This window comes from Cyprinus carpio, chromosome B9, assembly GCF_018340385.1.
Source record: "Cyprinus carpio isolate SPL01 chromosome B9, ASM1834038v1, whole genome shotgun sequence".
NCBI lineage: Eukaryota > Metazoa > Chordata > Actinopteri > Cypriniformes > Cyprinidae > Cyprinus > Cyprinus carpio.
The window spans coordinates 30202848-30215350 of NC_056605.1; the positions used below are offsets into that span (position 1 = coordinate 30202848).

A 12503-nucleotide genomic window follows, 5' to 3' on the forward strand; every position below is an offset into this window, starting at 1 on the left:
TGGTTTCATAAAGACGACGTTGTCGCCATCTAGTGTTCGCAGTTGTGTAATACAGGTTTACAGCGGCTGATCTAATTAGTAAGCTATGGTGGCCTTTTCCTTGAAGATCAGGTTTTTGAATCAAATAATGAACTGTACGTTAATATCATAATTAGTCTATATATCGGAACTCTAAAGGAACCGTTTTAAAATGTTGCTTTACTAGGCAGCGTATCACTGAACCACAGGGAGGCAGCAAACTATCAAAGAGCATACAGGATTTCTCAAAACAATAGGATACTGTCACACTACTCTTACTTTTTCTGCTATATCTGTGCATGGCTAAAAAAAGTAAGAGTGGTATGACAGTATGTCATCTTGAATTCAGCCAAATTATTCCTCAGGAGAAGAATTAGAGGAGCAGGAATAAATGTGCAGCACTGCGTTACTTCAAGACCAAGATTAAAAGCCTAATTGTGTAGTGTTTGATAACAGATGTTTTATAAATCTGTTCAAAACGCTTGACAACTTATGAAATCTTGATTGTAATTGCAAAATGGTCTGGTATTTACTTATGTGATTCATGATATTGTACACAATGTGTGCTTTTGGCAATAGTTGAGTGCTCATTTTCATTCATAGATACATATACGCCCATCAAGGTTAAAGATTTGTGTGATACAAGACTCTATTATTATTATTATTATTATTATTATAATATGCATTCATGTTTTAGTTTACGTGTGCGTACCATATGCTACTGTGGACCCAAAAGGTATGGTAAGGTAAAAATCCATAAATGCAATTGCACTATAGATAAAATAAAGAAACTACCAATATCAGTTAAAATATTCTATTTTCTGAGCCATTTTCACAATAAATTTTCGCCAAAAGTTTAAGATATTATATTATATTCATATTCAGAGGCAGTTTACATCTATGTAGTTCATTTATGCCAAATATTTATAAAATCAGTTAACTAAAAAGGTCACTACATTGTCTAACTCAATTAGACAGGCCCTTTTTATTTATTTATTTTTAATCCAGGGCATTTTTGTCCTGATAACAGGTTAATTTCTGGCCCTAATCATACAAGAGCAACCACACGGCTATGCACTTAAGAAACTGTCCAAATATTACATTCTTAACTTTGAATCTCTTATTTTACAATCTGAAACAATTTGTGCTACATTTAATGCATGGCAGTTGGTTTGATATTGCATTTAATGCAATGCATCCAAAAAAAAAAAAAAAACTAATTAAATGAATAGCTTATATAAAACTACCACAAAGGTTGTTCTGGTCGATTTTCTGATTTGTTGCATTGCATGACTACATTTTATTATGAAAATGCATCGTACAGGCAACAAAATTCACATTGTGGCTGGCGTTAAGACAAGTAAAGTTAAGTTAGCCTATAGAAAAATGAAACAGAAATATTTGGTTTCGGAATCAGCTTAGTTGGAATCTTGTGTACTTCGCCCGGGGTTTCACATTCTGTCATATTTATTGCAATTAAAGCACACCACAATTACATTACCTTTACACATTAGCAGGCCTAACTCGCGTTTTTCTCATGAGAAAACAGCCCATGAAATACAAATGAATTGGTAATAGGCAAAGTGAAATGATAGCCTATGTTTTATCTCTACAAAAAAAAAAAAGATAAATGATTTACGCAGGTGTGGTTAAAAACATACGTCCACAAAACGTTCACAAAATGAAACTACGAACTATGATATTTACGAACAGACGACGCGACTCTAAAAGCAACATCAATAAAACCTTACATAAAAACCGACCTCTGACAGACATGCGTCCTGTCATATTTCCTGTCAGCAGACTCTTTTTGGCTGGCTTTTTTTTAAACGGGTAAGCAGCTACTTCCAGTTCAGTCAGACCATTGTTTTCGTTGTAACAACTGGAACAGGGAACCTATACGACTTGTATCCTTATTTTTTCAAACATCAAAATATTTAATATATGTAGCTATTCGACCGAACAAACGTCTAAGTACATTAAACAAACCTAATCCGGTTTTCTATAGGTAGGCCTACTGTACATCAACATTCAACGAGAAGAATCACAGACGGATAGATAAATACAAATATGTACAGTACTTTCATACTTACAATAGGTTTGACAGTTAGAACCTTAAAATGTCATTTGGGAACGAAACCCGCTTACGTCTCTGCTCGAGTCAAAGGTTTTCGACGCGGACGTCCTGCGAACGACGCGACCGAGATATAGGAATAAATAAACAAGCACATAAATAGGAATAAATAGATTATAAGTCACTCGTGAATCCTTGAACACGTGAGCCATGCACGAGTTTTTCTAACTGTGGGGGTAAAAGGCTGTAGTAGCCGATGTCCTTGGAGCAGTTTTTCTCGCATTCCCTCGGCGTCAACATTTCAGATTTTAATGGAGACGATGTCTCGGAAACCGGCGTGGCAGATGGCGAAATCCTCCTCCGCTTGGCTTGCTCAAAAATCCCAGAATCGCTCGAATCGATCGACTTAATTGAGGACGGGGTTTCAATCCAGCTGGATTCAGACAGGTCTTTGGGTTTGGACTCGTCCGCGCCGCCTAGCGGTGACCTCTCGGGCGCGATGGCGTCTCCGTCCTCGAGGCCAGGCACCAGGTAAGTGGAGGAGGTTCTGCTCCCCACGGAGTTGGATGGCCAGCAAGACAGGACAGAGCTGGACTTGCTGCAATATTGCGGTGGCGTGCGGGGGCCCCACCCCGGCGGCTCGCCGTAATACCCCAGGGGTCTGTTGGAGCATCCCGCGCCGGGCAGGGGCAGCGCTTTCACTCCAGCAGCTGCGTACGACAGAAGGGTGGCCGCGTTACCGGCGAAATCGGCAGCCGCAGCAGCATCGTATGCCGAGGCGGCAAAGTCCAGTCGGTTGTTGGCAGGGGTGACAAACCATCGCTGCGGGGAGGCCACCGTGGTCTCCTCGGTTTGTTGCGGGGAGAGCAAGCTGTTACTAAGTGGGACGCTGCGGTCCGTGCCAGGAGCGCCTCCGACGCCAGGGTGAAAGCGGGACTTGGCATACGAGCTGACAAATTGGTCCTGCAGGAAAGAACCAGCCATGGCATATCTTGCGCTAGGCATGATCTGAGAGCGCGGAGAGTCACCCGGGGACGGCGTCAACCGATCGATGTCGCACCCTGTGTAGACACTGGAGAAAGATGGTGGACAAACACGTTAATGTTGCATATGAGAAGCGTAGCTAACCGTAAATAAAGCGTTGCAAATGTGCTCGAGAGCATACCATATTTCTCACAATTTTCCATTCTGAGCGTAATTGCGCGAATGAACAAATTAGCACTGCGCACGGTCAAATCCATATGCATACTGTACCAGATTATAATTATTCAAAAATTCTCAAAACTTTTCAAAATAAATATTGTTGGCCAGAACATAAAGGCATAATGAGATGCTGTGAAAGGAAATGAAAGATTTTAGTCTAGAGATTCGCCAGGCCAAAGCACAAAACACACGCAAATGGTTATTAATAGTTCAGCCAATGGGAATTCAGAGTCAAAATCATATTTCTTTGCGATTTGACTCTTCAAGAAAAGAGCAAATAAAATAAAATCACACACGATTCCTAGCTCCTGCAAGAATGCTAACCTGTCAGAGTTGTGTGATCTTTATGTCCGAGAAATAGAAATGCGCACGCATGCACATATGCAGAATAAATTTTGGTTAAGATCATAGAACAAAAATGTACTTTTTTCCACTCAAATTAATATTTAATATGATTAACCCCGACTATATTTTTATTGGCGAGACAGGATAGAAAAGGTCACCATTTCAACAAGAAAAATCTAAACTTACGTGTCATAATTGTCACGGAATCCCTTCGCAAATGGATTGTGGTCGATTTTTAGCTGCGTGATCTATAAAGGACAGGAAATTCAAACACTTAAAAACGTCTTACCTCATCAAATCATTCGAATTTTCAGAAATCAAACTTTCTTACATCAGTATTCTGATATGCGGTGACCGCAATAAACTGCGTCTCCGGGAACGTGAACGTCTGCACGCGCCCTGGTTGGCTCGTGTCCTCGGTTCCGTCCTCGTTCACCTGCACCACATGCAGTCGAGGCTGGTATTTATGCAGCGACTGCAGTACGACCATCTGCAGGAATTCAAGCGAAAAAACGAGTGTCAGAGAACATCTCCTCAAGCGTCTTTACGCACCGTTGTTCCATTTCGAACAGCAACATTAAACTAATTTAGCAACATTTTACCAGCAGTTTTGTCAGCTTATTTAAATGTAATTCATGGTTACATTTAAATTAACAGGTTTAACTAAAGCAACTCAAATATAAATTTTATGCCTGTAAAAAAAAAAAAAAAAAAAAAAAAAAAAAAAAAAAAAAAAATTCCACATGGTTACAACATCGAATATTTAGGTAGCATATTTTCATTTTTAAATGATCTTACCACAAAATATATTTTTTTTATATTTAGATAAATATTAAGTAATACTAAAAAAAAACGTTTTGTGGAGCTGCTTGTAATTCCACAAGATTGTAATGTGCAACTTCTGTAAAGAGCTAATCATTTTCTTTTCTCTAGACAGAAATGCACAGCATTGTTTTTAATATTGCTAATGCAGTCTGAATGCATGACACAGTAGGGAGACTAAAAATAAATAAATAAAATACAAATAAATATATCGATAAATAACTAACCTGTCCTGTGTTGTTCGTTGCTCCTTTATTGTTGGTTAGTTTAAGTTTTCCAAAGGATATCTCTTGACGCATCCAGTGCGCGCCGGTGTTTGGCGAATCCGGGTGCATGTATACTCTGTTTCCTGATTACAACATAATTGGAATGTCAGTTCTGAGCCATGACAACAACAAAAATAATAATTAAAAAAAGATTAAAAATAAACTCAAATCAATGTTATTCAAACAGATAACAACAACAACCATAGTAGTTGTAATAATAATAATAATAATAATAACAACAACAACAACAACAACAACACATATCGAATTATTATTATTTATTATTATTATTATTATTATTATTATTATTATTATTAAAGCCAAAAAAGGAAAAAATAAATAAAACCATATTTGTTTACCTGTAACATTCGTGTCCGCTTTGCCGCACGGGACCCATTTTCCTCCTTGAAAGCGCCAGTGGTTCGGATCCGCAAGAATCACGTCGACGAAGATATTGTAATGCGCCGTTGGGTCAAGACCAGATATATTGAAACTCAAAAACGGGAACATTCGCCTGAGGGTATATAAAATGTAAAGTTTCAGTGCACAATACTGCAGCTCTGCTAGCCAACGCGGGTTTGCAATCTTTAATTTGAATATGAAAAATATATTTAAGGACATTCAATTAATAATAAAAAAAAAAAAAAAAAAAGATAAGTACTTAATGAATGTAAATATTTTGGAAAAGCAAATCTAAAAACAATACTTTGCACTGTTATCGACGAACACTCTTAAAACTTAACGATGCCATAGAAGAACCTTTTTTGTCTAAATGGTTCCATAAAGAACTTTTAACATCTGATGAACCTTTGGTTTCACCAAAGGAGGTTCTTCAGATTATAAAAAGGTAAGAAAGATGGTTCTTTACAGAACCTTTGATTGAATGGTTCTTCTATGACATCGCTGTGAAGAACGTTTTAATCACCTTTATTTTTAAGAGTGAAGGATATAGCAGGAATATTAAATGGTTTTAAATACAAAAAAAATCAACGAATAATAAAAAAAGAAATACAAATGCATTAAAGAAAATAAACAGGCGGATTAAATTAAATAAAAACATTTTATTTTTGTTCTTAGAAAAAGCTGACCCAAAAAAAAAAAAAAAAAAAATTAAAGCTCTTTCGGAAGAAAAAAAAAAGTGCGTTCCATGTAACTTGCCCACCTTAATTTGTTCCATGTATATTTCCGAAACGAAAACATAAATTTGTGGAAAATAGCGTAGTAGTTTGCAAACGGACAATTGTCCATAACCTACCGTCCTTGCTTGGTAATAATCATCTCCGTTTGATGTCTGTGAAATTTAATCCACAGGGCCCTGTTGCAGAGGTAAACCTGCGCTTTACCGGGCACGAGCCCAGCCTGAGCGGAGGAAAACTGGTAGAAAGCCGTGCCTTGGTACGCGTGTCCGTACTGCTGCGCGTATGGGTAGCCCGCGGTCGGATAGCCTTGTGGAGAAGAGTTGCTCAGTAGACTGTTGTAGGCTCCGTTCGTGATGACCGGGTGGTGAGCCATGTACCGGCTCGGGCTGCCGATGGAGAAAGCCGGGTGCGTTGGTCCATGCTGACTCGGGTAGGGAAACATAGTGGTGGGACTCGGCTGAACTTGACTAGACTGAGACAGGAGATACCTTTCTCCCGCAGATCCATCGAAAGTGTGACGACTGTCGCCGACTCCGTCAAGATCAGGAGAGAGTTTGCCTCGCTGGACGTCCCCTGATGAGTCCTTGGAGTCGGCGAAATTGTCTGCCTCTGACTGATTCGTCATCCCAGCGGAGTTTTTTTTCAGAGGTGAACTTCTCTCCAGGTTGTCGCCGATAGATATAATAGGGTAGTCCTGCAAGGCGAGCTCAGATGCTTGTGCGTCTGGGTAGCCACTGCCCACAATCATGCATTTCTTGGAGCGCGCGAGAGCTGGCGAGATGCAACGCTCGAGCTGCATCGCTCGATGACAAATAGCAATTAACGCGAGCGCGAGAGAAAACTAACGCCTTCCTGCGGTTCGAGCTACTTTGTGCAAGACGGCAAATTAGCCAATTGACACTAGCCTGCAATCAGGAAAGGCTTTGCTTTTCAGTCCTCGGTCTGCATGGTTAATGAATCAACTTTTGCTATTGGTTAACACGTGACGGTAATTTAATTAGACAGAACTTAATTAGTGTAATCAAGGAGGCTTACACGCCACAGTGTATTCACTTCTGCTGGTCATCCATGTTTGTATACTGTAGTCTGTGAAAATTGGGGCTCTCGTGATACTTCAGGAGCGCACTAAGTAGTGCAAATAAACCCTATTGTCTTCCATTCGAGGCCATTGTGTGAATACGGTGGAAGTCGGCAGGTTTAGCACAAAAACTTAATTATTCATTATATAAAGCACTTGAAATGACACGCCTCGCGCACTACCTAAAATGTTTGCGTTATAGCGTGAAATATTGGCTTCTCTTGAAGATCTGTTTACTGCTCCCAAGACATGTAAATATTTTATGTGGATGGACTACTTCAAGTTACGCATTCAACGCTTTACGCTTCAAAACATGCCAGAAACAATAAAATCAGACAGGAGTCGACCGCATTTTGGAAAGAAAAAAAATGTTTGTCAAAATTTACTTGATAATATATTTTGAAATGATTTATCATATCTAAAATAGCACATAAAATAATTAAATGTCTGTTGTTGTTTTTTTCTCCAAAATACTTGGGAGCAAAGCAATAACAGCTCTATTTTGCATCTTGTAAGATGCTGTCAATACAAGGTACGATCAATTACAATTATTTAGATGTTCATTTAATTGCAGACGCTGTAATTAATGCTAAAATGCATGCAAATAGAATCTGGATAATATAACCTTTAAATGGCAATAATTTTTTTTCACACGCGCATAAATATATAGCGAGAGAGAGAGACGTGATCTTAGGTGTTTATATGTTGGCTGATGGACACTTCTGAGGTTTGTGGATCTGAGCCAAGCGAGTTTTAAAGAACCTTTCATGGAGACATACATTTAATGAGATTTGAATGACTGACACGTCCGTTTCCACAAATATCCAGTTTTTATACCAGAAATGTGTGCTGGCTAGTAAAGAAAACGTCTTTATTCGAGGAAAAAATAATGCATGCAGTGTAATTAGTGTAAATGATTTTGCAATTGTTGAACGCTTTTCCAAAACGCAACGGTTAGTGGCGTGTATTTATTTTCCTCACAAATCAGAGCCTACAGTTAGTTTTCAAAGTTTTACCTAATCACCTCTCAGCTGTGCCTTATTCTAGAGTAACACGTATGTCAGCATCCCAGCGGTCATCTGATAGGAGTCACATCGTCCTCCCCCTCAGCAGCCTGAAATAGGCTCTTCTTATCAGTTCATCTCACCTGTCTCCCTGGCACAACCGACTCTCCCCGCGACCGATTAGAAAGCACCGCTCAAGTCTTTGATGATGAGTCTCGGAGACCTCGCTCTAGCACCGTGTCACGTTATCCCTCGCGTTCTGGACCTTTAAATAAAGCAAAACCACACTTAACGTCGCAGCATCAGATTGAAACATTTTTTTAGAACTGACTGTTAACAAAAATTTTTCAAAAACAAATGTTACATCAGTGGTTTTCAACTGATTTTGATTCAGATTTTACCCAATTCATGCAACAAAAATGTCCTTAAAATCAAAACACTCAAATTGATTAATATTCCCATTAACTGCACAGGCCCAACAATATGCACAATTATTAACATGAATAGGGAAAATGACAATTTTGTAAATGCATAACACCACAAGTGTGATTTACCAGCATAACACATGCAAAAATCACTGGGCCAAATATTGTTTTAGCCATTTTACAAAGTGACGGATGAATATGCTCCAAAATACAATAGAGTTTGATTGGGTGGCGTCAACAACAAAATAAATGAGAACTAGTTTCTCCTCACTTAGAAAGGCTGGTTATGCTAAATATGCTCAATTATGCTTCAATGCATGTTATTATTTGCATTAAGCATGTTTTTGTTCTCTGTTGCAACCCACTAATCACATTACTTCTGTTTGGGGGTCGAAAAACATGATTAAATGGTTACGCATTAACATGATTTCATATATAGTCACATTTTCATTACTTTATTACAGAGGGTATAATATCTGTCAGATGGAGTCAGATGAGTAAAAGTAATCTGAAGGCGTTTTATAAAGTACAATTACTATAAATTTTTACTAGTGCCGTCAAACGATAAATCGCGATTAATCGTATTCAAAATAAAAGTTTTTGTTTACATAATATACGTGTGTAATGTGTATATATATTATGTATATATAAAGACACACACATCATATATTTTGAAAATATTTACATGCATATATTTATATTCATATAAATTATATCATATATAAATATATTTAATATATAAATGTAACATTTTTCTTAAATATATACATGCATGTGTGTGTATTTATATATACATAATAAATATACACAGTACAGACACACATATAATGTAAACAAAAACTTTTAATTTGGATACGATTAATCGCGATTAATCATTTGGCAGCACTAATTTTTACACATAAATCACAGAGGACCCAAAACATACTGGAGTTACTAACAAGCTCCTCGCATTATTTCCTTTCATCTCTGTTGACGAAATCTTCTTGTATTAAAGCCTACCTGGCATATTTAGCCACACAGGTGATACGGTGGACCTCAGTACACCTTATAATGTCCCAGCTGATTCGCAAGGCAAAGAAATCGTGTGTTTAGGGGTGCAAAACAGCTCCTGTCTCCCAGAAAGGAGATGCAGGCAGAGGTGAGTTGCTCTGAGATCTAATGAAGAGGCTTCCATCTCCGAGGCTAACAAGAAGGGTCATTATAACAGGGCAATGGGGTCCAGTAATCTATTCTCCTGAAACATGCATGCACGGACTTGCCTGCACCCTACCAGCAGGGCGAGCGGCCATCATCTCATCCTCATTACCGGATTATTTGCCTTTCCTCCCTTTCTCCTCCTCTTTAATAGGCTTTACTCTGAGGCCTTATTGTTGAATTAACCGTGCATGCGCCTGCCTGAAGAGTTTGTTTTTCTCCCCCTTCTTGTTTTTGTCCTCTCCTTTTGTTGTGTATTAGCCCCCTGTACTTTGCACTTATTAGCGCAGTCAGTGGCCACAATCGCCGAGGGGCCGTCGTGATTAGGAACGGTAAGGCCAGCCGCTCCCTCGGGGGGTCATTGTGTTGGATGGAGAGCTTTTCCATCATCAGGTGGGTACAAACATACTGCACTGACCCACGCGAGCAGCTGTTGTGTTTGCGTTGCACGTGTGCGTCTCTAACGAATTTCACAAAATGCTTTTTCTGTTATAAACCAAAACAGAACTGGCAATGAGATCCTGAGAAGCTGATAATCTAATGACCCGGAGGTGATGATATTGAAAGAACCTCTAATAAAGCCTCACCTGTGAAAACAGCTTGTATAGATGACATCAATCTGGAGGTGTTTAACCGAGGTCACGTCGCAGATACTTCACCACTGCGTTCATTAGTCGTGCAATGTCTAGACTGAAACACAATGCAAATCTGATGCGACCTAAATCAAGACAATGCCAAGGACGAAATATTATTACTTGAAAATCACATATTAAAGTTCTCAAAGGTCGGGTCACATCACAGATTCTTCATCACAGCATTTATTAGTCATGCAATGCCAACAACTGCCTTGTTGAAAAAGCCAAACATCAGATAGAAGCTCAATGCATTCGATGTGATATCCAATGTGATATCCGATATACAATGTGACCTAAATCAAGACAATGCCAAGGACAAAATATGAAAATCATAAAGTTCCTGAAGATTGGGTCATGTTGCAGATTCTTCACCAAAGAATTTTTTAGGTCATGCAATGCCAATAAAGGCCTAGATGAAAAAGCCAAACAATGGATTGAAATGCAATGCATCCATTGCAACAAAGCGGAGGACAAAATTTGAAAATCATATATTGAAGTTCTTGAAAGCTGAGTGATATTGTAGATTCTTCACCACAGCATTCATTAGTCATGACCAAAATCAAGACAATGCCAAGGACAAAATATTACTACCTGCAAATCACACATTAAGATTTAAGTCAACAACTACTTTGATGAACAAGCCAAACATCAGACTGAAACAGTGCATCAGATGTGACCTAAATCAAGACAATGCCAAGGACAAAATTTGAAAATCACATATTAATGTTTCTGAAGTTTGCTACGTTGCAGATTCCTCACTACTGCATTTATTAGTTGTGCAATGCCAACAAATGCCTAAATGAACAAGCCAAGCAATACAATGCATCCGATGCAAACTAAATTAAGTCAAGGACAAAATATTATTTTCATGCTTGTAACACAAGGTCACGAGTTTTGATTCCCAATTAATGCATGAACTGATTAACTGTATACCTTTAATTCTAGTCACTTTAAATGCATCTGCCAAATGCATGAATGTAAATGTTAAAAAAAGATCATATATTAAAGTTCTTGAAGGTTGGTTAAGGACCACACAAATCAAGAGGCCCTGTCACCAAGGAACGTGTTTGCCAGCCAGGTCTAATCGAATCACTGTCAATGACAGATCGAGGCAGCTTCTGTAAGTGAGCACTAGTCTGGGGACTTTACCTAATGCCCGGCACTGTCACATCAATGATGTGGTCACCGCACAGCAAATGACAACGAAATTATTGCCAGTCTGGATACAGGGACAATGAAGGCCGTCCCAGTCAGAAGAGATTGCTTTCTTTGGAGAATATAAGAGGAAGGCGATGAGCTGATGGACAAACACGGCGAGAGGCCGAGGTTATTTGCCATTCATGACAGGTAGTGGCTTACATTACAGCATCACTAAAAATTTCATGGGAATGCATTTAAGATGGCCCTTGAGTTATTTATAAGTTGTTTGCCAGATGCCAGATGAAATTCATACGAAGAAGTCAAGCCGAAATATGATGTCTTTCTTTGTCAAATTGGGAGAATATTCAGAGGGCACGTTCTAATCAACACCTCAGCTCTCTAATAGGCACGGGGCTGCATTGTTTGATGCTGACATAACCACTGACCGCCGCGGTCCCCCGCGGTCGCAGCTGAGGCCTGTCAGAAAGCATCAGGCAGCTCTTTGGAAAAGAAAGACGGCTGGTGGGCTGGCGTGGGCTGTGTGGACAGTTGTGGCTTTTAAACCCTTATTAGCCTCTGTGCAGACGACTCCGGGCCCATGTCGTCCCTTGAGATGCACTCCCACACCTCTCATTATTGATGTCCTTTTAGGTCTCCTGCTCAGGTGTCACTGATGTTCTCCTTGTCATACAGTACCTAGCCCTACTTAGTAAAGGAGCCAGATTTACCTGGCCCTTTGAATGTTCCTTTTCGCTCTTGAACTGATGCAAAATCGACATTTATGCTGCCCCGATTGGCATTTTGCCCAATTATCTGTGCCCTTGTTTTCAAGTTATTATGCGTACAACGTTCTGTTATTAACGAGCGAACAATGAGTTTTACACACAATAAGTTCCCCAAGTTTTTAAGAGGTGTTAATTGAACAAATGCATCTAATTAAAGTAAATCAATAAAAGTTCTTTAATACAAAAGGTGCATCAGAGAGAGTAAATTAGAGCGATTTATTGGCTTTATTTTCCACACCTGACATCACAAAAGCAAGGCTAATGAGGACAGTGGCCTTTCAGGTAGGCAAAAGGTCTGTTCAGTTCACTTTGCGACAGTATAGCTTTGCTGAACTTGAACCTGGTCTAATTATGATGTCCACATAATCTGCAATA

General features: G+C 39.2%; 1 protein-coding gene across 1 annotated transcript; it reads right to left on the reverse strand.

Annotated features, from left to right (window-relative positions):
- Positions 1-1453: 1453 nt before the first annotated feature.
- LOC109096475 (T-box brain protein 1-like) lies at positions 1454-7005 on the reverse strand. Its single transcript, XM_042731888.1, has 6 exons — positions 5984-7005; positions 5088-5242; positions 4690-4811; positions 3972-4130; positions 3827-3888; positions 1454-3164 (listed from the first exon to the last, which is right to left on the reverse strand). The coding sequence occupies exons 1-6, from the start codon at positions 6664-6666 to the stop codon at positions 2267-2269; spliced, it is 2079 nt and encodes a 692-aa protein (XP_042587822.1). The 5' UTR covers positions 6667-7005; the 3' UTR covers positions 1454-2266.
- Positions 7006-12503: the final 5498 nt, after the last annotated feature.